Source organism: Mesocricetus auratus, unplaced genomic scaffold (assembly GCF_017639785.1).
Source record: "Mesocricetus auratus isolate SY011 unplaced genomic scaffold, BCM_Maur_2.0 Super-Scaffold_100019, whole genome shotgun sequence".
In the NCBI taxonomy this organism is placed as follows: Eukaryota; Metazoa; Chordata; class Mammalia; order Rodentia; family Cricetidae; genus Mesocricetus; species Mesocricetus auratus.
The window spans coordinates 27756506-27782329 of record NW_024429200.1 but is presented as its reverse complement, the minus strand read 5'-3'; the positions used below and the strand labels follow the sequence as shown (position 1 = coordinate 27782329).

At 38.1% G+C, this 25824-nt stretch overlaps 1 protein-coding gene across 2 annotated transcripts in view; it reads right to left on the bottom strand.

Annotated features, from left to right (window-relative positions):
* Positions 1-25824, bottom strand: part of Thsd7a (thrombospondin type 1 domain containing 7A) — a 407489-nt gene that overhangs the window by 92005 nt on the left and 289660 nt on the right. For both annotated transcript variants that reach the window (XR_005869715.1, XM_005080956.4), the window contains exon 7: positions 4502-4696. Coding sequence is in view for 1 of the 2 variants with exons in the window: in XM_005080956.4 (XP_005081013.2) it covers positions 4502-4696 (195 nt within the window). In the remaining variant the exon portion in view is untranslated. The remainder of the gene's footprint in view (positions 1-4501; positions 4697-25824) is intronic.

Below are 25824 nucleotides of genomic sequence, written 5' to 3'. Positions count from 1 at the left end.
CTCCCTGAGACTAGGGCTTACTGATTAGGTGCTGCTACTGGCTGGCTAGTAGGTCACAAACATCCTTCTGTCTCTGCTGTCCTAGTTCTGGGGTTTCTAGCACACTCCATAACACCTAGATCCTTCTTACATGGGTTTTGGTCCTCATTTTTGCATGGCAAATACTTTCCTATGGAGCTTTCTCTAGCAACCTCTTGTCTCCACCTGGTTTGACTCAAAAGTTCTAGTCAACCTTCTCCAGTGTTCATGCCTTGATAAACCCTAGGTGCTTCCAATTATGATTTGGTTTCCTAATGAAATTTCAGCATGAATTATTTTGTATATTTTTTTTGTGTATTGCTGATACTAGGCAGTATGGTGATACCTAAGATTGTATGAGAAGAAAAGATACACAAATAATTTCTTTTAAATTTTTTGAGCCACCTTCATAATTGTATCACATAGTCAACAATTATTTTCATGGATCATCTGTGAGATGTTGATGAATGAGGATCATCACTCTGAACAATTTTGTGTGTATTTCCTGCATGTAAGTAAGTAAGCACATCCAATACTCCTTGCCCCATCCAAACATGCAACTATCCCCTAAACCTCATTGCACAGGATTTAATTCAGAGTCGAGCATCACATTTAGACATCTTGTTCATTGTTGGTCTCCTTTAATTGGAAATATTTCTTCTGTACTTCCTTAGTTTTTATAGGCAGTTCTGAAGATTTGGCATTCATTATTTTACAATTATATAGCAACTTTCCAGAGTAGAATTCTATGAATGAATTTCTGGCAAGGTGTCTCAGAACTATGGGGCCTGGTAGTGGATCAGTATTTATCCCTAGTTTATGAATGGACTTTGGGAGCCCATTCCACATAGAGGGTTACTCTCTCAGCCTAGACACAAGGGAGAGGGCCTAGGCCCTGCTGTAAATGATATGACAAATTTTGTAGATCCCCCATGGAAGGTCTCACCCTCCCTGGGGAGCAGAAAGGGCAGGGGAGGAGAGGAGGGAGAAGAAACTGGGATTGACATGTAAAACAAGCTTGTTTTTAATTTAAATAAAAAAATAAAAAAGAAGTAATTCCATGTTGTTATTGCAGAAAGTCCAGGAGATGAAGTTCTGAGCTGCTCCTATGCTCTCAATTACTTGAATCACTAAACGAAGGTAGATTTATTTCTTTTAAAAACATCTCTATTTGTATTTATATGTGTGTGCCTGTGTGTATGCATACCACAGTATTTGTTGGTTCCTGAGAAGCCAGGGTGGGTTTCAGGTTCACTAAAGCCAGAGTTTTGTGAACTGCCCAACCTGGATATAGGAGCTAAAGTGTGATTCTCTAGAAGAGCATCAAGTGCTCTTAACTACTGAAGCATCTCTCCAGCTCCCTTCCTACAGCGTGATATTCTGCAGATAGAACACCTAGTAACAGGACTGTCTCTCCTTAACTGGAAGCAATTATTGTATGGCAGGAAGTAGGCTGCCACAAGAATAAAAGTCATCTCTGGAACGTGGTGGTGGTGGTGATTTACAAAATCAAGAATTTTCCAGGATCTTGCCATAGCAGACCTGGAACACTATAAACCAAATTACAGTCAGGTCAAAGATTAAATTGTGTGTATCTCTTGATGTGTCACAACTATTCCCCCTTTTAAACCCTTATTCACATTAATAACTAGAAATAAATTGCTAAAGGTTAGGTCCCTTGCCATCACGGTATAGCTACATTTATTAACATTTTACTATATATTTTTCTCCTTTTTCTGAACATAATCTATTAAAGCTAGAGGTGCTGCTTGACAAGTCAAGAAACATTAACTTTCCCTCTGAAAGTTTCTATTTTGTCGTGATGTTCAGATTACTTGGGGCAAGATAACCCTCTGTACTATTGTAGCACAAATAATAAAAATCCAGAGACAAATTTTGGGGTTCAAGCTGAAGATCAGAAAAGCAAAGCAAATAATAACTAGAGAGTTCTTACCTTCACCAAGGATGGGACGATCCTTTCCTCAGCATGACTGCAGACTGAATACACTGCACTCCTGTCTCCATGCACCTTATATTCCTCTCTAGTGCTGGGGATTAAAGGTGTGCACCACCACCACCCAGCTTCTATGGCTAAATAGTGTGGCTGTTGGGATTAAAGGTGTGTGCCACCACTGTCTGACCTCTTTGGCTGAGTAGTATGGCTAGCTTTGTTTTTCTGATCTTCAAGCAAGCTTTTTTGTAAGATCATGAAGTATCACCACAGCCTATACAGTTCAGTAACAGTTACAGTTTTGGTCAAATAGAATCAGAAAACAAGATCTGAGACTAGAGATATAGCTCGAAGATAGAGCACAAAGGTCTGGTTCAAACTCTAGTACGCATGGCTGACTTCCTACTATATTACAGAAACCCCACACCTATGCATCTGCCATATACACATTGTCCTTTCTTTTCTTTTTTCTTTCTTCTTTTTTTCTTTCTTTTTTCTTCCTTTCTCTCTTTCATTTAGAAAATTGTATAATCTTATCTCTAAATACTACACATCACTTTTATCTTTTGTTTTCCTATAAAATTATCACAGAGGTTCCATTAAAAAATACTATGACACATTCCAAGCTCCAATTTCTGTAGAATAATAAAATTCCTACATTTGTTGAATATGTCACTGATAAGAACGCATAGCTTATGACTTCGTATAGATGTAGTTCTCTCAAAAGAGAAAATAAAGCCCTTTTAAAGCTCAGTATCATAATAGTCTCATTTCCCTGATGACAAAATGTTGTTTTCATATCTACCAAATAACAGGTATTAAGAAATTTATTTGCAGATGAGTTCTCCATTGAGTGTCTCACACAATTATACTATGTTTTGTAAATGTCATTGACAGAGAAAGACAGTAAGACATCCACTTACAGACATTCAGTCTGCTTTGTACTTTGCATGGTTTGTATACATGCTTTTATGGTATACTACACAAACATCTGTAGCCTCCCAGGATGACTGGATTAGGATGCAGCTACTAGACTTAATTAGAAATTATTGAACACCCACCCTTTCAAATTAAGTGGATGATATATATCAAATACTAACCATGAGTTTCTGCCTTTAAAACATTCAAGACCTTTCAGTGTGAAGTGTCTCATCTATAGATGTAATGATCTGCTGCAGATTTGCAAGCACAGCAAAATCCTTGCTATGTGACTCGGGGTGAAAAGTCACTCATTACTAGTCACACAGCAAATGTCTGCCAAGTATAATGGGTTTACAGGAGGAGGGTGACCACAGATGTAATTTTAATGAAACCCAAGACATAATCTGATCTGATAGAGTTTGATGTCTGAAGGTAGTCTCTTCCACCTGGAGGTATTTTTGAGAACACAGAAAAGTAATGTTTATTTTTTTCTCTAAAATTTGTATTGTTTCTAAAAGTTTTCTATTTTTTAAGCAAACAATTATATTTATAGTGGGAAATATCTGAGGTCTCTATAAAATTACGAAATTTCCTTAAGGGTAACTTTTATATATAATATGTTGCACTTGTGTATTAAAGCCAAGGTTATTATTTACTCTGCATAATTGTCAGGTAAAATAATAGCAAATATTGCTAGATAAGATTATGAGATACTATGACCAAAATGCCTGAAAAAATAAAAATGCACAAATGACCTAAAATCAATCAAAATAAATTAATGTTAGGGATTAATAGCTGTGTCTGCTTACTAAAAAGAGAAATAGTGATCTATCCTCCATAAATATGAATAAGGAGAAGTGTCACTTACTGTGGGATGCTTCAGCGGCACACCTGAATCCCTAAATAGCATTGCCTCAGTGTGAAACAACTTGACTCCCATGCTTTCCAACTCCTCTGTCATCTTCCAGAAATACAAGACTTTGACACTGTCTCACCCAGTCACACAGAGGACAAATTAGCATTTGGAGAGCAGCTCAGAAGCAATTGCTGCCTTGGCAATAAAGCTTGTGGGTGAGGTGTCATCTGTGGTAACCATGTCTTATTCACCCCATAGGGTGAGTCCATGTTTCAGTTCTGTGAATCTCAGGGCCTGTGCTCATAAGTACAAGTGGTAGAGGATACACACTGTGTTCAACTAAGTCATAGCCATGATAAAATTTAAAGTAAACTTCCTCGTTATGCATACACGGCAATTTTAGACTGTGAATGGCTAAAACTAACTACTGAAACAGAAAAAAGAGGAGTGCTTGGATTTTTAAAATCCATTTCTCAATTTCCCCTATGTTGCACACTTTGGAGTAGAAGGAACATGAATTATTAGGTGAATGGAAAAAAAACAAATTTCTTTAAAAATCCTTTGTTATTCATTTAGATCTATTTTCAAGGTTAATTATTCAGAATTAATTAATCTGTCAAGCCACATGGGCAGATAGTAAATGTCTTCCATGGCTAGATTTCTGTCAGCCCATTTTCATATAATGCCATCTTATACAGGCTATACAAAGTAAATGGTCATTAGTTTTCAGAAGAAAGGGAAGTAAGAGATCTTACCTTCTTCACCTGCATAGGCCAGAATGGAGCGAGCTCGGATCTGTTTCCCTTCTGTGGTTTTCCCGGAGCAGGTGTGTGAACAGGAGGACCATGTGGACCATGCACTGAGCACACAGTCCTTTGGGCACGGAGCATCGCAGGCCACAGGAATGGGAAAGATTGCATCTCTGCATAGGTGTCTGTCCACTTCCTCTCCTGGGAAACACACGACCACCAACAGTGTATCATCATTAAGTCCCCGTAAAATGAATGATTGAACAGCAGAAGGGGGATGGGATAGGGGGTCTGTGGGGGGAATGGGAGGGTGGGAGGGAGAGGGAATTGGGTTGATATGTAAATTAAGATTGTTTCTAATTTAAATAAAAAGAGGGTGAAAAAAATGATTAGATGAATTAGACTATTTTCCATTAACTCTTAATTATAAATGAAGTGAAAAGAAGACATAGTTGTTATGGTGAAATGTTAAGAAAAACGCAAGCGTAGAAACAGACACACGAATTCCTAAATAATGAGGCTTCTTTAATTGTCAGAGGTATAGGCATAGAAATCAGCATACCACTGAAAATATTTTTACCCTGCAGTATCTTGCTGTAAGTGAGATTTACATTTATAATGGTATCGCACAGTTAAGAGCATCATGAAATCATGTTGCTCTCCTTAGTCCCTTGATTTACAAACAGTGGTAGATAGCTATAGCAGGTGTCAGTGTTTCCATGTATCAACTTATAGATATGTCTATAAACGCTATTGTATCTATCAGAGAAGGTATTTTTTATACAACTAGCCACCTTACTCTTTCTTTTACCCCCCCCCCGCCCACTTTGGAAGTAGATAGGAAATATAAAGGGTAGAATGGAATGACCATGCCAGTTCTTAAGATGGCCACATGGGAAGAGGGAGTACTGGCAACAAGACGGAGCATGTGTAGAAGTACACAGGAGTCACCAAAGTGCTTCAAAGTCAACGCCGTTTCTGTGGATCTTTCGGTAAAGAGCTGTTTGCTTTATAGCAAGCAAACCTCATGTAACACTCTCTCCCGTTGGCCCAAAATTTAAGGTGCTATTAAACAGACAGCATGTGTGGCTTGAATAGGAAATGTCTCCCATAGAGACATGAGTCTATGGGAGGTGGTGCTACTTTGGGAGGATCTGGGGATTTTAGAAGATGGCTTAAAGAACTGTGTGACCCTGGGAAAGGCATGTTTTGGGGGATATATGCTGTCTGTAGTTCTCTGCTTCCTGCCCACTGTATTTAGACAGCACTTTCTCTTTCTGCCATGGAATTCTGCCTCATCACCAGCCCCCAACCAATGGAACCGAGGAACATGGATTTAAATCTCTCAAACCATGAGCACAAAGAAGTGATTTTTTCCCTTCAAGTTCTTTTTCAGGTATTTTGTCACAGTGAAGAGAAAAGCAATTAAGACAACGTTCAGTTACTATTTGATGAGTGAATGAAATGCTATAAACAAAATGCCAGAGAAAAGGAAAGTACTATTGTTAATAAAGAACAAGAAGAAGCAATCAGACTGTGAGAAAATGGAATAATGGGGGAAGTCTGAAACAAGTCTGAACTCTTTGAGTTGGTGACAAATTTGCTCCTGAGTTGCATGGAGCAGAATGAAGCAATATATCATGTAAGCAATTGAAAATATTTCTGCTGTTTGCCGTAGGTCATATCCATACTCCTGGATGAATTTATAAAAATCATGAGCATTATATATTAGATGTTCAGGGGAGGAAAGTTACTGACTATGCCATTCCTGACAGCTACTACACTAACAAATCCAAGTTAATTTTTTTCTGGTTGAAGCCTAGGGATATAGGGACATCACTGTACTGTATACTGCTTTGGTCACATATTTGAAAAGTGAGACAGAAAGTTTGTAGTAAATTGGAAATGTGCTAACATGTTAATAGCTACTACTTTGAAACGCCTTTCATCATTAGAAAAAAAATCCAAAGTCAATTGAAGTGCATTTATAGCCATTAGTTTGTAAGACCTTAAGTAATTAGATTTCTTCACTAGCAGAAGTTGTTCATTAGAATTACAACTGAGGCAACAGGGTCTCATTCTGTCTTTGTGACTCTGATTTCTGAAATACTTCTTTACTAGATGTGCAGTTTTGCATATAATCCAATAAGGCAATATGATCAATGGCTAGATAAATAGATGCTAAGTAGAGTAGAAAATTATTATTGTGTGATAAGGCAGTTAATATTTTATAATTTAAATAGTAATAATAATTATGATGACATTTTTCTATTGAACTAGGCTGTTTCTTAGGACGAGGGGGTTATCTTTTATTGTCACATCTCTCTGCTATCTTTTCTTTCTCATTTATGTCCAGTATCCTATGGAACGACAGGAAAGTTAGAAACTGCAGCTGATAGTTAACAAGTGTGACAAGTCATGCCTTCTCCAATAGTTTCCAATCATCTCAGTCAGAAAGGCATAATTCTGCAGCAATTGTAATTCTGAGCCAAGAATACCACTGTAATTGACTTCCTGACTTGAGGAATGTGTTTCTGTTTGCTACAGTGTAACCAAAGAGATATATAAAGTGACCTTCCTCATGTTTCAAGTTACCTTCACATCAGTCAGTTCAACCATCATGCTTTGCTTAGGTAGGCTTTTATTTTATTTTCCCCTCTAGGCATATTATTCAATACAAACAGCAAACAGCATACCTTAATTTTGGTGAAACTTGGGTGCAATTTCTGAGAATCCCTTGATGATTCTGGAGTGTATACTGCACTTTCCACTGTATATCTCACTGGACATGATGTTGTCTCTCAGTTCTCTTACCTCTCAGTCATTACTGTCCAGGATTCACAATGAAGCTTTTATTTAAGTAGTTTGAGGATTTCATACATGCATATAATTTATTTTCATGAAATCCATCTTCTATTCCAGTCTCCACAATTCCTTCCCTATGTCACCCACCACCATTTCCTCCCACGTACTGGATTGTTCACACTGAGTGAGTCTACTTAGTGATATCACACTGTAGGGCCAACTACTGAAGCATGATAGCCCTTCAGGAGACATATCTCTGAAGAAAACTGACTCTCCTTCTCCCAGCAACCATCGGTTGTTGAAAGCTCCTCAGCAACTGTCGGTTGTTGAAAGCTAGGGTTGGGACTTTGTGACCAGCTCCCTGATTTGTGCTGCTTTGATCCTGTGTAGGCCACACTCATTAGTCACAGCCTCTGTGGGTACAATGAAGCCTCATGATCCAGACATAATGGCTAGTTTTTCCTTTCCTTCCACAAACGTATCTTTCTGTTAAAGCATGGACTTTGCAATTTCTCTTTGCTTTTGTGAAATATCCCCATAATCTCAGGCATTACACTATTATCCCTCAATTGCTGGTGATCGTAGGGAGGGTTAGGAGGCATGTCCTTTCTAGAGAAAGGATGCCACTTGGGACAGGCTTTGAGATTTTAAAAGGCCGGTCATTCTAGCTTCACTACCTCTGCTTCATAACTACACTTATGGTCCAAGTGTGAGCCCTTAGGTGTCTGCTCCTGCCGTCATCTTCAATTCCCCATCAGGTTCTCAACACCCTGGAACCACAGGCCTAAATAAACCCTTTCTTCTATAAGTCGCCTTGGTCATGGTGTTTTTACAGCAATACAAAAGTAATTAACTCAACTTTGTATGCAAATTTTAACTCTCTCTGCAGATGACTGCCAAAATTCAGTCTTTGTTGACCATACTCACAGCAACTGACAGTAATTACTTTATTATGATTTTAACCACTGTAAGAACTTGTTATTAAGTTTAAATGAGGTTATAAAATATGTCACTTTTTGACATTTATTTTGTGTGGGCATGGTTGAGTGTGTGCAAAAATGTCATGTTGTGACTGTGGAGGTACAAGTAAATAAATAAATAAACAAACAAATAAATAATAAGCAACTTATTGGAGTTGGTTTTTTTCTAATATGTGGAGCTCGAGGAACTGAGTTCAGATCTTCAGGCTTGGCACAGAGAGTCTCTACACATTAAGTCATCTTGAGCACCCAATATTCATCTTTATTGTTTAATTCCTTGTACTTAAAGCCTATAGCTGACATCCAACTGAAAATTGATACTTTGTATATAAAATGAATAAATGAATGGATGTTGTATTAGGGAAAATGTTTTGGATGTGGACTAAGTACCATATATGGATTTAAAAATCACATTTCTTCACTTGGCATGCATTCTGGCAGTCTAGAACCTTAGCAAACTGTACTCAGTGAAAAAGCATCACATAAATCAACTGTTGGCTTGGAATGCAGTCTCTCCTTCTTTTTACCAGAATGTACACTTAACAACAGATCTCCAGGTGATTCACACACGCATAAAATCCAAGAAATATTGCTCAAGGATTTATCTGTTTGTTGTCTTCTGGTTTGAGCAGAATCAGACTTCCTCTTTAAAGGGCAACCACAAAAATTGAGTCTTATATTTTGTAACTCTTGCTTTTCTGGGGGGACATACTTTGTGCTTCTTTTCACACAAAGAATACACAGAGGTGAAAACTGTGCTATAACAAATCATTATTAGATATCCATTTTGTTTAATGAATGTTGTATACATTCATCTTAGCTAATTCTCAGACTTAACATTCAGACATAGCAATCAATGTTTTTTTAAAATTGTTTTTAAATTCAATTTTTAGTAATGAACCCAGAGCCTTGTAAATAGTGCGTACATACTACGACACTGAGCTACAAACCAGGATCAACTATTCTTTTTATTAACTTTAAATGAAATTTAGAGTTATCAAGCGTTGGCTATTTGTAACAAACAGCAGAAGTTTCACTAAAGTGACCGAGACAGTAACCAATTACCCAGTCTTTTTTTAACTGTATAATGTTAAGAACTAAGACACTAAAGCAGTTGATGGATTGACCTTGTCTACAAAAAAGTCAATAAATTGGTACTCTGGAGTTGCTTCTCCAAAAAGTGATGTTTGGTGGCAACTACACACTCCCTCAGCACGTTGGTAGTGCTAATCTTTGTATGCTTATATTCTGGGCTCATAGCCACTTAACAAACAATAATGAATCTGTGAGACTTGAGAATCATTTATTTCTTTGATTTTGTTTACATGAGGTCTTTAATCAATGTGACAAACTGTACATTGGAACTGTGTTCTTCCAAATCCCCAACACCCAGAGCTAAATCATATGGGAATCACTAGCTAAAAGAAACAAATGCAAAAAAGAAACAAGACACAAAGAGTAAAATGTGCCTATGTTTTCAACCAGCAGTTTCATAACTGAAGCACCTTGTGAGACAGTGAATGGTTATTTTTACTCTATATGTCTGAAGCAGATTGGAAATAAGATCATATAAGAACAGCCAAAAATAATTTTCTCCTTCACAGCTTTAGAACTCATTTCTTCATTATGTTTGTTTTGGTTGGGTAACTATTGTTTTGCATGATACAACTTCAGAGATCATATACATATACTAATATGCATATAGTCAAAGGTCACTCAATACATATGTCAGAGTAAGAAATGGAAAATTTTCTGCTAGGAACTGTGGAAATGCAAGTTTTGCAGCTTGATGGCCCTCCAACTACGGCAATTCAGATAGATCTCCCCTGTGGGACTTTTTGAGGCACAGCTTGTCTGAATGAGCATCCCTATAAACCAGGCAGACATGTCTAATGATAACTCCTCTGATAGATGAAGTTCTGGAAGTGGTGCCAGTGCATTTGCTTCTTCTCTTTGGTTGGTTTGAAGACAGTATCTTAGTGAGATTCTTATGGTGACATTGAAAACATTTTATATTCTCAGTTGTGGAGCAAATATACTCACTTATGACACAAATTTAAGATGTAAATATTTTCAAAGACTTGGTGGTTTACATAACTCAAATTTGTACCTACAATGCGAGAGATTTTGAAACCTTACAAGCTCATATATTTTATAGTAATATTGAACACAAAAGTCACTTCAGCCTATACTTCATTTTTAAGCCTAACTTAAATGTGTCTGTGAGATACTATGCAAGAAATTTATCTATAAAACTGAATTGGTTTGCTCATTAATTTTTGTAAACTAAGGCTGAGATATAATTTATCAAGTTGGTATCTATCCTTTAGTTTTTTTTATCACAAGTGTAATGTTAAGAGTATGTTTTCTTTATTGAAGAAGGATGAAAACAAGACATATGCTTAAGTTGACAGGAAGGAAGCCCATAAGGCCTCAACCCTTCACAAAGAACTGCAATCAACTATGGAATGCTGAGTGTGAAAAATAGCCTTCACAGGGAAGAAACACGCTAATAGATTGTCTAACACCACATTTTCATCCCTGGAAACATACATAAAAGTAACATTACGTAAGCTGAGCATTTATATTTTGGAATATACATATATATATGCATACATGAATGCAAATATATATATATGTGTAAATATAACTTTAAAAAAAGAGGCAAGGAATTTGAAAGACAGAAAGGAGGGACGTATAGAAGGGGTTGGAGGGATTAAAGAGGGGAGAAATGATGTAAATATATTATAATCTCATAAATAAAACACATGCATTCATAATCCATCTTTTTATCATTTTATAAACAGAAACATGTATTTTGACACTTTTAGATTAGTCTGCAAAACCCTCTGTGTCCAGTCAAACTGGTTCATGAAATTCTGAATTATCCTTTCCATTCTACTGAAGACCCTATCACTTGTAAAATACTTGAACGTTTGCTTGAAATTATAATATTAAAACTCATGAAGTTTCCAATGGAAATAAAAAAAATAGGAATTGAGATTCAGCATAGATTTTCTTCCTTTGTTAAAGCATATACTGGAAACTTATTACATAATTTTACCAGAGATACTAATTGAAATATAAAAGAAAAACCATTGTTTGACAAGGCTTTGAAAGTATTGAGATCAAGATTGAAAATGCAAAAGAGTAAGCAACATTAACTGTTTTAAATATGTGCTAGCACTGTTCCTTAAATGCCTTCTCAATTATTCTAATTTGAATTTTTATTCTTTAAATTATTTTTATATATATATGTGTGTGTGTGTGTGTGTGTGTGTGTGTGTGTGTATTTTGCTTCCATGCATTCATGTCCACAGAGACAAGAGCAGGGTGTCTGGTCCTTGTCACTGAGTTACACACAATTTTAAGCCACCATTTGGGTACTGAGGATGGAACCTGGGTACTCTGGAAGAGCAGTGAAAACTCATAACCACTAAAGTATCTCTACAGTTCCACTATGTAGATTGTGGTGTATATTTGGCTTACAGTAGTAGTCTATGTAAAGCAACTGTCCTCTATATTAAAATTTACTAACATAAGGAAGTTTAAATGAAAAACAGTAGATGCAGATGTTAGCTGAAAAGCACATTCTGTAATGAGTCCGTAGATTTATAATTTGAGAATCAGATTTGTCTTAGCAGACCTAGACAAACTCTACAGCAACTCTAAGAAACATCATTATGCTATCTTCATGTTCATCAAAAATTATTATAAAAGCCATAATGGCATTGTGAGAAAGTATACTTACATATTTATTTGCTAACCCGCAAAAACTTAAGAATTAAGGTAATGCTTGGCCCATTTATACCCACTGGGAGAGGCAAGTATGAGCACTGCGAGGGCCCATCTTCCCGGTCCCTTCCTTGGAGTTTCTTGGGTCTGCATGCATGTAGTAGACCTGACCAAACAGGCCAAGTAATCCGGAATCTGCTGACATAGCAGTCTTGGCCCGCCTACACCCACTGGGAAACTAGACCTACTCCAGCAGGCCAAACCATCCAGAGTCAGCCAACATAGCAGTCATAGCCCACATATACCCACAAGGAGAGGAGAGGAGAGGGAGAGAACCCATCTGCACACACTGGAAGAGGGATGGAAAAATGACAGTAAACAAATCTTTTAAATAAGATTAAAAATGTAAAGAAAGCCAAGAAAAAAATCAAATGAGCAAATGAAACAACTCAAAAAGTTCAAGGCTTGAAAGTTGAAATAGAAACAATAAAGAAAACACAGAATGAGGGAATCCTAGAAATAGAAAATCTGAGTAAATGATCAGGAACTACAGATGTAAGCATAACCAACAGAGTACAAGAGATGGAAGAGAGAATTTTAGGTATCAAGATTCACAAGAGAACTCACTCTGCTCTCTGCTTGAGGTGAGCATGGGCTCTGCTCTGGGCTCAAATCCTGCCATCCCCCCTCCTTTAATCTTCCTGGGCCTGTTCCCTGCCTAGAATGGACCCACACAGTCAGGATGGAACACCCTGAGTCTGATCATACATTAGTCCTGGCCCTCTCTCCACCCTCTACCCTCTGCTTGAGGACAGATCATCTGGAGTCTGGCTACACATCATTCTTGGCCCCTCATACCCCCACCCTCTACCCTCCATGTGAGTCTTGGCTCCATACACCTTCCACTTGAGTGAGGAGAACATCAAGAGAGGCTGGACCATCCAGAGTTGCAGAGACTGAAGTCTTGACCCACATCCACCACCAGAACACAAGAGGAAAGGTAGAAACCCCACCTGCACTCATTCAAAGAAGTGATGAGAAGATGACAATATAAGAACAAGCTCAACAACAGAAAAATCAAAAAGACATCACCAGAATCTAGGGACTCTACACCAGCAGGACCTGAACATGCCAATGCAGACGAAGCAGAAGAGAAGGACCTTAAAAACAACTATATGAATATATTAGAGACCCTTAAAGAATAAATGAGAAAATCCCTGAAAGAAATGGAAGAAAAAACAAACAAAAATACAGGAAACAGAGGAAAAGACAAACCAAATAGGAAAACTCCTTAAAGAATGCAAAGAAAGCCAATAAAAAATAACCAAACAAGTGAAGGAAACAATTCAAATAGTTCAAGACTTGAAAGCTAAAATAGAAACAATAAAGAATACACACAATAATAGGATTCTGGAAATAGAAACCTGGATAGATGATCAGGAACTAAATATGTAAGTATAAGCAAAAAAAAAAAAAACAAGAAAAAAAAGAGAGAATCTCAGATGTTGAAGATTCACTAGAGGAAATATAGTCATCAACCAAAGAATATCTCAAGTTCAACAAATCCCTAACATAAAATATCCAGGAAATATGGGACACGAGGAAAAGGCCAAACCCAAGAATAGTAAGTATAGAAGAAGGTGAAGAAATATAGCTCTAGGATACAGAAAATATATTAAACAAAATCATAGAAGAAAATTTCCCCAACCTGAAGAAGGCTGTGCCTATGAAAGTACAAGAAGCTTACAAACACCAAATAGACTGGACCACAAAAAGAAGACCCCTTGCCACATAATAAGCAAAACACGAAACTTTCAGAATAAAGAAAAAAATGTTAAGAGCAGCAAAGGAAAAAGGCCAAGTAACACAAAGACAGACCTATCAGAATTACACCTGATTTCTCAATGGAAACTCTGAAAGCCAGAAGGTCCTGGATAGATGTTGTACAAATGCTAGAGGGACAAGGAGGCTATCCCAAACTACTATATCCAGCAAAGCTTTCAATCACTATATATGGTGAAAACAAGAGATTTCATGACAAAACCAGATTTAAACAATACATATCCACAAATCCAGCCCTACAGAAAGTACTTGAAGGAAAACTCCAACCCAAGGAAGATAACTAGACTCACAAAAACATAGGCAACAGATAATCCCACATTAACCAACACCAGAAGATAAAAGAAGGGGGAATCCACACACAATACCACTACCACCACTAAACCCAAAACAAACAATGATTAACAATCTATGGTGATTAATATCCCTCAATGTCAATGGTCTTAACTTGCCTATAAAAACACAGGCTAACAGAATGGGCATGAAGACAGAATCTATTCTTCTGCTGCATAAAAGAAGCACATCTCAACATCAAAGACAGACACTGCCTTAGAGTATAGGGTTGGGAAAATATTTTCCATTCAGATGGACCCAAGAAACAACTGGGGGTAGCAATCCTAATATCTAACAAATTAGATTTCAAACTAAAATCAATCAAAAGAGATGAAGAAGGTCATTTCATATTTATCACAGGAAATGTCCATCAGGATGAAGTCTCAATTCTGAACATCTAACCCCCCAAATACAAAGGCACCCCCATTCATAAAATAAACATTACTAAAGCTCAAATCACACATAAAACCTCACACAGTTATAGTGGGAGACTTCAACACCCCACTCTTACAACTAGACAGAACCACCAGCTTAACAAAGAAACAAAGGAAATAACCTAAGTTATATCCTAATTGGGATTAACAGACATCTATACAACATACCATCCAAATACAAAAGAATATACCTTATTCTCAGCACCACACAGAACTGTCTCTAAAATTGACCTCATACTTGGGAACAAAGCAAACCTCAACAGATAAAAAAAAATGAAATAACTTCTGTATCTTTTTTTTTTAATTATAATCTGTTGGTCCTTGGCCAGGACTTCTTTTTTTTTATTAATATTTTTTTTATTTTCCATTTTAAATTTAGATAAGAAACAAGGTTGCTTCACAAGTCAGTAGGAGGTCCCTCTCCCTTTCCCTCCCCTCCTCCCGTGCCCTCCCCCATCCCCCCCCGTTATCCCCTCATTCCCCCAGGGAGGGTGAGGCCCTCCATGGGGGTGTCCATAGTCTGTCATTTCATATAGGGCAGGGCCTAGACCCTTCCCCAAGAGTTCAGGGTGAGAGTGCACCTCACATTGTTCTATGGGAGTCCAGAGACCGTGTGTATACTTGGGATGGGTACTGATCTGCTGTCCAAGGCTCAATAGATTACCTAGGCCTCCTCACTGACACCCAGATTCAGGGGGTCTTGATCAGTCCCATGCTGGATTCCCAGGCTGATGCCTGGGATTCAAGAGTTAACCTTTGTCTGGTCAGCTGTTTCTGGGGGTTCAACCAGCCCAGTCTTAATCCCTTTGATCATCAGTCCTCCCTCTCTGATACTGGCTTTCTTGAGTTCAGCTCAGTACTTAACCAGCCAGTAAATGAAGTTTCTGTTTCCCAGACTCTCTGGCCATAGGATTGTAGGCTGGCACTCCCCAGATCTATGTCTAAAATCCATATATGAGAGAGTACATGCCATGTTTCTCTTTTTGTGACTGGATTACCTCACTCAGGATGGTTTCTTCTAGTGTCATCCATTTGCCTGCGAATCTCATGATTCCATAATTTTTTTCTGCTGAATAGTACTCCATTGTGTAGATGTACCACATTTTCTCTATCCACTCTTCGGGTGAGGGACATCTAGGTTGCTTCCAAGTTCTGGCTATTACAAATAAAGCTGCTATGAACATAGTGGAACAGACATCTTTGTTATATGAATGGGCATCTTTTGGATATATGCCTAAGAGTGCAGTTGCTGGGTCTTGTGGTAGGTTTATTCCCATTTTTCTGAGGAATCTCCATACTGCTTTCCAAAGTGGCTGAACCAGTTGGCACTCCCACCAGCAATGGAGGAGTGTCCCCCTTTCACCACATCCTCTCCAGCATAAATTGTCATTGGTGTTTTTGATTTTAGCCATTCTGACAGGAGTGAGATGGTATCTCAGAGTTGTTTTGATTTGCATTTTCCGGATGGCTAAGGATGTTGAGCACTTTCTCAAGTGCCTCTCAGCCATTTTAGACTCCTCTATTGAAAACTCTCTATTTAGTTCTGCATCCCACTTCTTAATTGGGTCCTTTGCTGTTTTGGAGACTTGCTTCTTGAGTTCTTTGTAAATTTTGGAGATCAACCCTCTGTCAGATGTGGGATTAGTGAATATTTTTTCCCATTCTGTGGGCTGCCTTTTGTCTTGCTGACTGTGTCCTTTGCCTTACAGAAGCTTCTCAGTTTCAGTAGGTCCCATTTATTAATTGTTGATCTCACTGTCTGTGCTACTGGTGTTATGTTCAGGAAGCTGTCTCCTGTACCAATTCGTTCAAGGGTACCACCCACTTTCTCTTCTAAGAGGTTCAGTGTGGCTGGATTTATGTTGAGGTCTTTGATCCATTTGGACTTAAGTTTTGTGCATGGCGATAAACATGGATCGATCCGCATTTTTCTACATGCCAGTCTCCAATTATGCCAGCACCATTTGTTGAAGATGCTTTCTTTATTCCATTGTATATTTTTAGCTTCTTTGTCAAAGATCAGATGTTCGTACGTGTGTGGGTTAATACCCGGATTTTCAATTCGATTCCATTGGTCTGCCTGTCTATTTTTGTGCCAATACCAAGCTGTTTTCAGGACTATAGCTCTATAATAGAGCTTGAGGTCAGGGATAGTGATGCCTCCGGACGTTGCCTTGTTGAACAGGGTTGTTTTGGCTAACCTGGGTCTTTTGTTTTTCCATACAAAATTGATTATTGTTCTTTCAAGGTCTGTGAAGAATTGTGCTGGGATTTTAATGGGGATAGCATTGAATTTGTAGATTGCTTTTGGCAGGATTGCCATTTTTACTACATTGATCCTACCTATCCAAGAGCATGGGAGATCTTTCCATTTTCTGAGGGCTTCTTTAATTTCTTTCTTTAAAGATTCAAAGTTCTTACGATACAGGTCTTTCACTTGTTTGGTTAGCGTTACCCCAAGGTATTTTATGTTGTTTGTGGCAATTGTAAAGGGTGATGTTTCTCTGATTTCTCTTTCAGCCCTTTTATCATCTGTATATAGTAGGGCTACTGACTTTCTTGAATTGATCTTGTAACCTGCCACTTTGCTGAAGGTGTTAATCAGCTGTAAGAGTTCCCTGGTAGAGTTCTTTGGGTCATTGATGTAAACTATCATATCGTCTGCAAACAGTGAAAGTTTGACTTCTTCCTTCCCAATTTGTATCCCCTTGATCCCCCTTTGTTGTCGTATGGCAATAGCTAGAACTTCAAGTACCATGTTGAAAAGGTATGGAGAGAGTGGACAGCCTTGTTTTGTTCCTGATTTTAGAGGAATTGCGTTGAGTTTCTGTCCATTTAGTTTGATGTTGGCTGTTGGCTTACTGTATATGGCTTTTATTATGTTTAAGTATGTCCCTGTTATCCCAGATCTCTCCAAGACCTTTATCATGAAGGGGTGTTGGATTTTGTCAAAGGCTTTTTCAGCATCTAGTGAGATGATCATGTGATTTTTGTTTTTCAGCTTGTTTATATGGTGGATTACGTTGATGGATTTTCATATGTTGAACCATCCCTGCATCCCTGGGATGAAACCTACTTGATCGTGGTGAATGATTGTTTTGATGTGTTCTTGGATCCGATTTGCCAGTATTTTATTGAGTATTTTTGCATCAATGTTCATGAGGGATATTGGTCTGAAGTTCTCTTTCTTGGTTGTATCTTTGTGTGGCTTGGGGATCAAGGTTATTGAAGCCTCATAGAAAGAGTTTGGCAAAGACCCTTCTGCTTCTATTGTGTGGAACACTTTGAGAAGAATTGGTATAAGCTGTTCTTTGAATTTGTGGTAGAATTCTGCACTGAGGCCATCTGGACCTGGACTTTTTTTGGTTGGGAGACTTTTGATGACAGCTTCTATTTCCATAGGGGTTATAGGTCTATTTAAATTGCTTATCTGTTCTTGATTTAGTTTTGGCAAATGATAGCTGTCCAGGAAGTCATCCATTTCCTTTAAATTTTCGAATTTTGTGGAGTACAGGTTTTCAAAGTATGACCTAATGATTCTCTGGATTTCCTCAGAGTCTGTTGTTATGTCCCCCTTTTCATTTCTGATTTTGTTAATTTGCGTGTTCACTCTCTGCTGTTTGGTAAGTTTGGACAAAGGTTTGTCTATTTTGTTGATTTTCTCAAAGAACCAACTCTTCGTTGCATTGATTCTTTGTATTGTTTTCCTGGTTTCTACTTTGTTGATTTCAGCCCTCAATTTGATTATTTCCTGGCGTCTACTCCTCCTGGGGGAGTTTGCTTCTTTGTGTTCTAGAGCTTTTAGCTGTGATGTTAATTCTCTGGTATAACTGTTTTCCTGTTTCTTCATGTGAGCACTTAGTGCTATGAACTTCCCCGTAGCACTGCTTTCAAAGTGTCCCATAGGTTTGGGGATGTTGTGTCTTCATTCTCATTGAATTCGAGGAAGTCTTTAATTTCTTTTTTATTTCCTCTTTGACCCAGGGATGGTGCAGTTGAGCATTATTCAATTTCCATGAGTTTGTAGGTTTTCTGCAATTTGTGTTGTTGTTGAATTCTAATTTTAAGGCATGGTGGTCTGATAAGATGCATGGAGTTATTCCAATTTTTTTGTAGCTGCTGAGGTTTGATATGTTGCCAAGTATGTGGTCGACTTTTGAGAAGGTTCCATGTGGTGGTGAGAAGAAGGTATATTCTTTTTTATGTGGATGAAATGTTCTATAGATATCTGTTAATCCCAGTTGGGTCATTACTTCTATTAGACCCTTTGCTTCTTTGTTGAGTTTCTGTCTGGTATTCTTGTCTAGTGGTGAGAGTGGTGTGTTGAAATCTCCCACTATAACTGTGTGGGGCTTTAGATGAGATTTAAGTTCTAATAATGTTTCTTTAACGAATGTGGATGCCTTTGTATTGGGGGCATAGATGTTCAGGATAGACACTTCATCTTGGTGGGTTTCACCTGTGATGAGTATGTAATGACCTCCTTCATCTCTTTTGATTGATTTTATTTTAAAGTCTAGGTTGTTAGATATTAGGATTGCTACCCCTGCTTGTTTCTTGGGTCCATTTGATTGAAAAATTTTTTCCCAACCTTTAACTCTCAAGTAATGTCTGTCTTTGAGGGTGAGGTGTGTTTCTTGTATGCAGCAGAAGGAAGGGTTCTGTCTTCGAATCCATTCTGCTAGTCTGTGTCTTTTTATGGGTGAGTTAAGGCCGTTAATATTGAGGGATATTAATGACCATTGATTGCTCATCCTTCTTCGATTTGCGATGGTTGTTGTTGGTGGAATTATGGGTGGAATTTCACCCCTTTGTTCTTTTGGCTGTTGGTAGAGAGGGATTCTCTAATGCTTATGTTTTTCTGGTTGTAGTTAGCTTCCTTGGGTTGGAGTTTTCCTTCCAAAATTTTCTGTAGGGCTGGGTTAGTGGACACATATTTGTTGAATCTAGTTTTGTCATGGAATATCTTGTTTTCTCTGTTTATAGTGATTGAGAGCTTTGCCGGGTATAGTAGTCTGGGCTGGCATCCATGGTCTCTTAGTGTAGGTAGAATATAACTTCTGTATCTTATTGGATTACCAAGGCTTAACATTAGAATTCAACAACAACACAAATTCAGAAACCCTACAATGTCATGGAAATTAACAATAATCAGTTGAATCACTCCTGGGTCAAGGAAGAAATAAAGATGTAAATTAAAATGAAGACACAACATACCCAAGCTTTTGGGACACTTTGAAAGCAGGGATAAGAAGAAAGATCATAGCACTAAGTGCTGACATGAAGAATCTGGAGAATAGTCACACTAGAGAATTAACAGTACAAATGAAAGCTCTGGGACGAAAAAAAAAGAAAAATGAAAATGAACCCTGGAGGAGAGAGGCCAGGAATGAATCAAATTGAGGGCTGAAATCAAAGTAGAAACAAATAAAACAATACAAAGGATCAATGAAACAAAGAGTTGGGTCTTAGAGAATATCAACGAGATAGACAAACCTTTATCCAAACTAACCAAAAGGCTGAGAAAACTTGCAAATTAACAAAATCAGAATTAAAAGGGGGACATAACAACAGACACTGAAGAAATCAGAGAATCATCAGGTCATACTTTGAAAAGCTATACTCAAAAAATGTGAAGGATATGGGCAATTTTCTGCACAAATATCACTCACAAAAATTAAATCAAGAACAGATAAGCAATTTAAATAGACCTATAACCCCTATCAAAAAATGGGCTGAGAAAGAAATCAGAGAAACGTCACCTTTTACAATAGCCACAACAACGTAAAATGCTGTGGGGTAACTCTAACCAAACACGTGAATGACCTGTATTACAACAACTTTGAGTCATTAAAGAAAGAAATAAAAGAAGATAACAGAAAATGGAAAGATCTCCCATGCTCTTGAATAGGTAGGGTCAACATAGTAAAAATGAGAATCTTGCTAAAAGCAATCTACAGATTCAATGCAATCCCTATCAAGATCCCAGCACAATTTTTCAAAGACCTTGAAAAGAACAATAATCAACTTTATGTGGAAAAACAAAAGACCCAGGCTAGTCAAAATAACCATGTAAAATAAAGGAACTTCAGGAGGAATCACCATCCCTGGCTTCAAGCTCTATTATAGAGTCATAGTTCTGAAAACAGCTTGGTATTGGCAGAAAAATAGACAGGGAGACAAATTGAACTGAACTGAACACCCTGATACTACCCCATACACCTACGAACACCTGCTTTTTGACAAAGAAGCTAAAACTTTACAATGGAGAAAAGAAAGCATATTCAACAAATAGTGCTGGCATAACTGGATGCTGACATGTACAAGACTGCAGATAGATCCATGTCTATCACCACGTAAAAACTGAAGTCCAAATGGGTCAAAACCTTAACATAAATCCAGCCACACTGAACCCTTTAGAAGAGAAAGTAGGAGGTACCTTTGAATGAATTGGTACAGGAGACCACTTCCTGAACATAACACCAGTAGCACAGACACTGAGATCAAACATTAATAAATAGAACCTCCTGAAACTGAGAAGCTTCTGTAAAGGAAAGAAGATAGCCAACAAGACAAAAATGCAGCCCACAGAATGGGAAAAGATACTCACCAACCCCACCTCTGACAGAAGACCGATCTCCAAAATTTACAAAGAACTCAAGAAGCAAGTCTCCAAAACACCAAATGATCCAATTGAAAAGTGGTCTACAGAACTAAATAGAGATTTCTTAACAGAGCAATCTAAAATGGCTGATAGACACTTAAGAAAGTTCTCAATATCCTTAGCCATTAGGGAAATGCAAATTACAACTCTGAGATACCATCTTACTCCTGTCACAATGGCTAAAATCAAAAACACCGAAGACAATTTATGCTGGAGAAGATGTGGAGAGAGGAGAACACTCCTCCACTGCTAGTGGGAGTGCCAACTTGTAGAGTCACTTTGGAAATCAGTATGGGGATTCCTCAGGAAAATGGGAATCAGTCTACTACAAGATCCAGCAATTCAGCTCTTAGGCATATACTCAAAAGATACACATTCATACAATAAGGACATCTGTTCCACTATGTTCATAGCTGCATTGTTTGTATTAGCCAGAAGCTGGAAACAACCTAGATGTCCTTCAACTGAGGAGTGGCTAGAGAAAATGTGGTACATTTACACGATGGAGTACTCCTCAGCAGAAAAAAAAAAAACAATGGAAACTTAAAATTCAAAGGCAAATGGATGGAACTAGAAGAAACCATCCTGAGTGAGGTAACCCAGTCATAAAAAGACAAACATGGTATGTACTCACTCATATATGGATTTTAGACATGGATCAGGAGAGTGCCAGTCTGCACTTCCACTGACAGAGAGTCTGGGAAACAGGAAAGAACCTAAAAGACATGCATGGTACCCAAGAGAAAAGAAATGAGGCAAGATCCTCTGAACAGATGGGGAACACGGCGAGGGGTGGGGGGAAGGGGGACCTGGGAAATAGAGAGGGGGAGAAGTGGAAGAGAGAGTAGGACGTGGAGGAACAGGAAGGTCGACTGGGGGTGTAGGATAGGGGGAAGAAGGAATCATACATTAGAAGACAGATCAGGCACCATTGTGACCTCTAGTGATCTAAACGGATGACACCAATTGGCAAACTAAGCAATAGTGTAGAGACCACCTCGAATGCCCATTCCTGATAGTGAACTTGATGTCTATAAGCATCCTGGAGCCTTCATCCAGTGACTGATGGAAGCAGAGGCATACACCCACAGTTAAATACTGAACAGAACCTAAGGAACCCAGCAACAGAGAAAGAGGAGCGAAGAGCAAATTGGCAAAGAATGGGCTGGTAAAACCAGCACAGACAGCTGATCGGAACAGGGGAGAGCTCTTGGACCCCAGACTGACAGCTGGGAGGCCAGCGTGGGACTGATCCAGATCCCCTGAATGTGAGAGTAAATGAGGAGGCCTGGGCTACATATGGGGTCCTGAGCAGTGGATCAGTGTTTATCCCTCGAATACTAACAGACATTGTGTGTCCATAATACAAAGAGCGTTGCTCTCTCTGCCTGGACCCTTAGGGAAGTGCCTGGACCCTACCCTGAGTGAAATGATAGACTCTAGATAGTCCCTATGTGGAAGGAATTGGCAATAGGGTGGAAGGATGGGGAGGATGGTGGGGGGGTGCGGGAGGAGGGGAGGGAGAGGGAACTGGGATTGACATGTAAAACAAGCTATTTAAAATTGAAATAAAAATAATAAAAAATTTGAAATTAATGGCTCTCTTAAAAGGTACTCCATTCAATTTCTCCAGAGGTGTCAAGAAATATGGTAAATTTGGGGATGCAATCCAAACACAACCAATTTTGAAGCCATGCTTGTTCCAAAAATATAACAAAGGCTGACCATCCTTTATGGAAACATACTTCTGTTGTGCTGTGTACCATCTGTAGTAGCACTATGCCCTTAGAAAATGATTATCTTAAGGATTGCCATCAGGGTGTATTGCACTATACTGTACAAACAAGGAAACCAAGGAAATATATCAGGACCCCTGAGATGCAGGAGTATCTCAGAACCTGTTGTCAAATTCAGTGTGGCTATCCCAGTTGTCATCCCCTTCACTGGCTATTAAATAGATTTAATTGGTTTATCCTTACTTAGGAGAATATTCAATTTGTGTAGCTTTAGATGCTGCCAAAATTAAATTGTCCACTGAGAGAAAGCAGAATTGTGTATTCTGTATATCAGAGGATTGAAATTATTTGGTAAAATGAGGTAATAATGAAAATATTGTGATTCATTCCATCAATTATTCTATTTATTTTCCCAAGTGCTTTGTAACTCAAGGTTTACTAATTCCAAGCATCCATTTCCAACTTCAGGTATAAGCATCTAATGTCTTTTACTCTTTCCAACATAAAGTAATAGATTTAATGTACTTTCAAAACCTCAGTTACAATTTATGTCTCAAAAAATTAACATTTCATTGCAAAGGCACATTTATTTTTAGCTCAAAATAGTTAAATGGTGTTCTTAAAACATAAAAAAGTGTTCTTAGACTTGAATTAAGCATAAAAGATTTTTCAAAAAACAGAAACACTCAAGCTAAACGTAGTATTTTATGCATGCATTTAAAATAAATAATTAAATATATTAGTACATTTGTATGACATAAAGGTTACATAGGTTCAGAAGAATTATCCTTTAATAAAAGTCTGTTCTGTGAACAGTTACAGAAAATTTCACGTGCTTAAACATGAGTTAAGGATTCAAAACAATTAAGAAATGCTAAATGCTTGTCATTTGTGCCATTATGACAAGGACTGTGGCTTGATTTATATGGGGCTTATTACCTAATTTCTTCTTCAGCTAGTGGGGACTTGTTATGGTAAAAGTCTGGACTTACATGATTAAAAATATAAGAGCACTTCATGAAGACTGTCTCTAAAGTACTTCTAAAGCAAACAGAAATGGGAAAACATAATCTAAAAGAGGTCAAGCCATCCAGGAGCAAGGGTCTTTGGCAGGGATTAAGGCAAAAGCATCAGCAATTAATTATAGCTTACTTCGCATTCCCAAACAGTTCTAAAATTGTTGGAATATTTAAATTTTGGGAATTTTCTGTTAATTAAATGTTTTATTATGGAAAATGTGGTTTGTTACTAAATAAAAGCTCACGTTGCTTCCACATGGCTAGTAGTAGTATTTAGCTAATTTATATTCTGATAATTTCATTACTGATTTGATCACTTTTTAAGTAGTACCTTGTACTCATCAGTCAATGAATAATTTAAACATAATTTCTACCACTTAATTCTTTTTTAAAAAATTTATTAGGATCTAACAATACTTCTTTTTCACCATTTTTAAAATTGAGCTATACACATTTTCCCCACTCCCCTTTATTTCTCCCCTTCCATCCTCTCCCATGCTCACCCATGCTACCAATTTACTCAGGAGATCTTGTCTTCTTCCTTTTCCTGAGCAGATGCATGTCTGTCTCTCTTAGTCCTCTTTGTTACCGAGGTTCTCTGGGGCTGTGACCTGTAGTCTGGTTGTCCTTTGCTTATATCTGATATCCATTTGTGAATGAATACATGTTTTATTTGTGTTTCTGGGTCTGGGTTACCTCACTCAGGATGGCTTTTTGTAGTTCTATCTGTTTGCCTGCACATTTTAAGATGTCATTGTTTTTTTTACTACTGAGTAGTACTCCATTATGAGGGAGATTTGGCTGTGCCATTGTTACACCATTGATTGCCAGGAATGATTAAGCTGATCTGACTGGTTATGTGGGTGTTCCTTTCCTCCTTCCCCACTCTGTGTGTATCCCTCCCAAAGCTTAGGGCTCCATCAAAGAGGGCAGCCTTCCCTGAATGGCGGAGGACAAGTATTCAGTCTAGGGTGTGCAAGTATCTGTGCTCCCCTGCTATATCCTCTAAACAAGCTTTCATGCACTTAATTCTTCACTGCAATTGTCCAGTGAACTCCACTCAAAGTGAAGTATTTCCCCTGTGCTAAATGACTGTCTTTGATCTGAGTCTCAGTCATTTGCATCTTATAGATAAACAGAATGACCAAAACATCATGGATAGGAAAGGGTTTATTTGGCTTACAGGTTACATACATCATTTAAGGAAACCAAGGAAGGAATCTGAGGCAAGACCTTGTAGTTGGAACTGAAGCAGGGATCATGGAGGAATAATACTGATTTGGTCTTGGAAGCTTGTTCAGTCTGCCTTCTAGGACCACCAGTCCAGGAATGGCACTGCTCACAGTAGGTGGGTCCGGGTGGGCCCATCTATATCAATCATTAATAAAGAAAATGGCCCACAAACTTGAACATAGACCAAGCTGATGGAAGCAATTGCTCAATAGAAGTTCCCCTTTCCAAGGTAACTCAGTTTGTTTCAAGTTGACATAAACTAACCAACACTGTTGACATGGTAAGATTTGTCAATTCATGCTGCAGTGGCATAGCTGTTCTAGGGGTAGCCAATCTGCAGGACAAAGTACATGCTTGGTACTAGAAAACTGGTCAAAAATGCCTGCCCACCTCCCATACCGCAGAGGTGAAACTAATCTTATTTTGCTATATATATATATATATATATATATATACATATATATATGTAATATTAAATTGGCTTCAAAATTAATATATATGTACTGATAGATTAGTGTAGGTATCAAATATCATTTGATAATGACTCATGA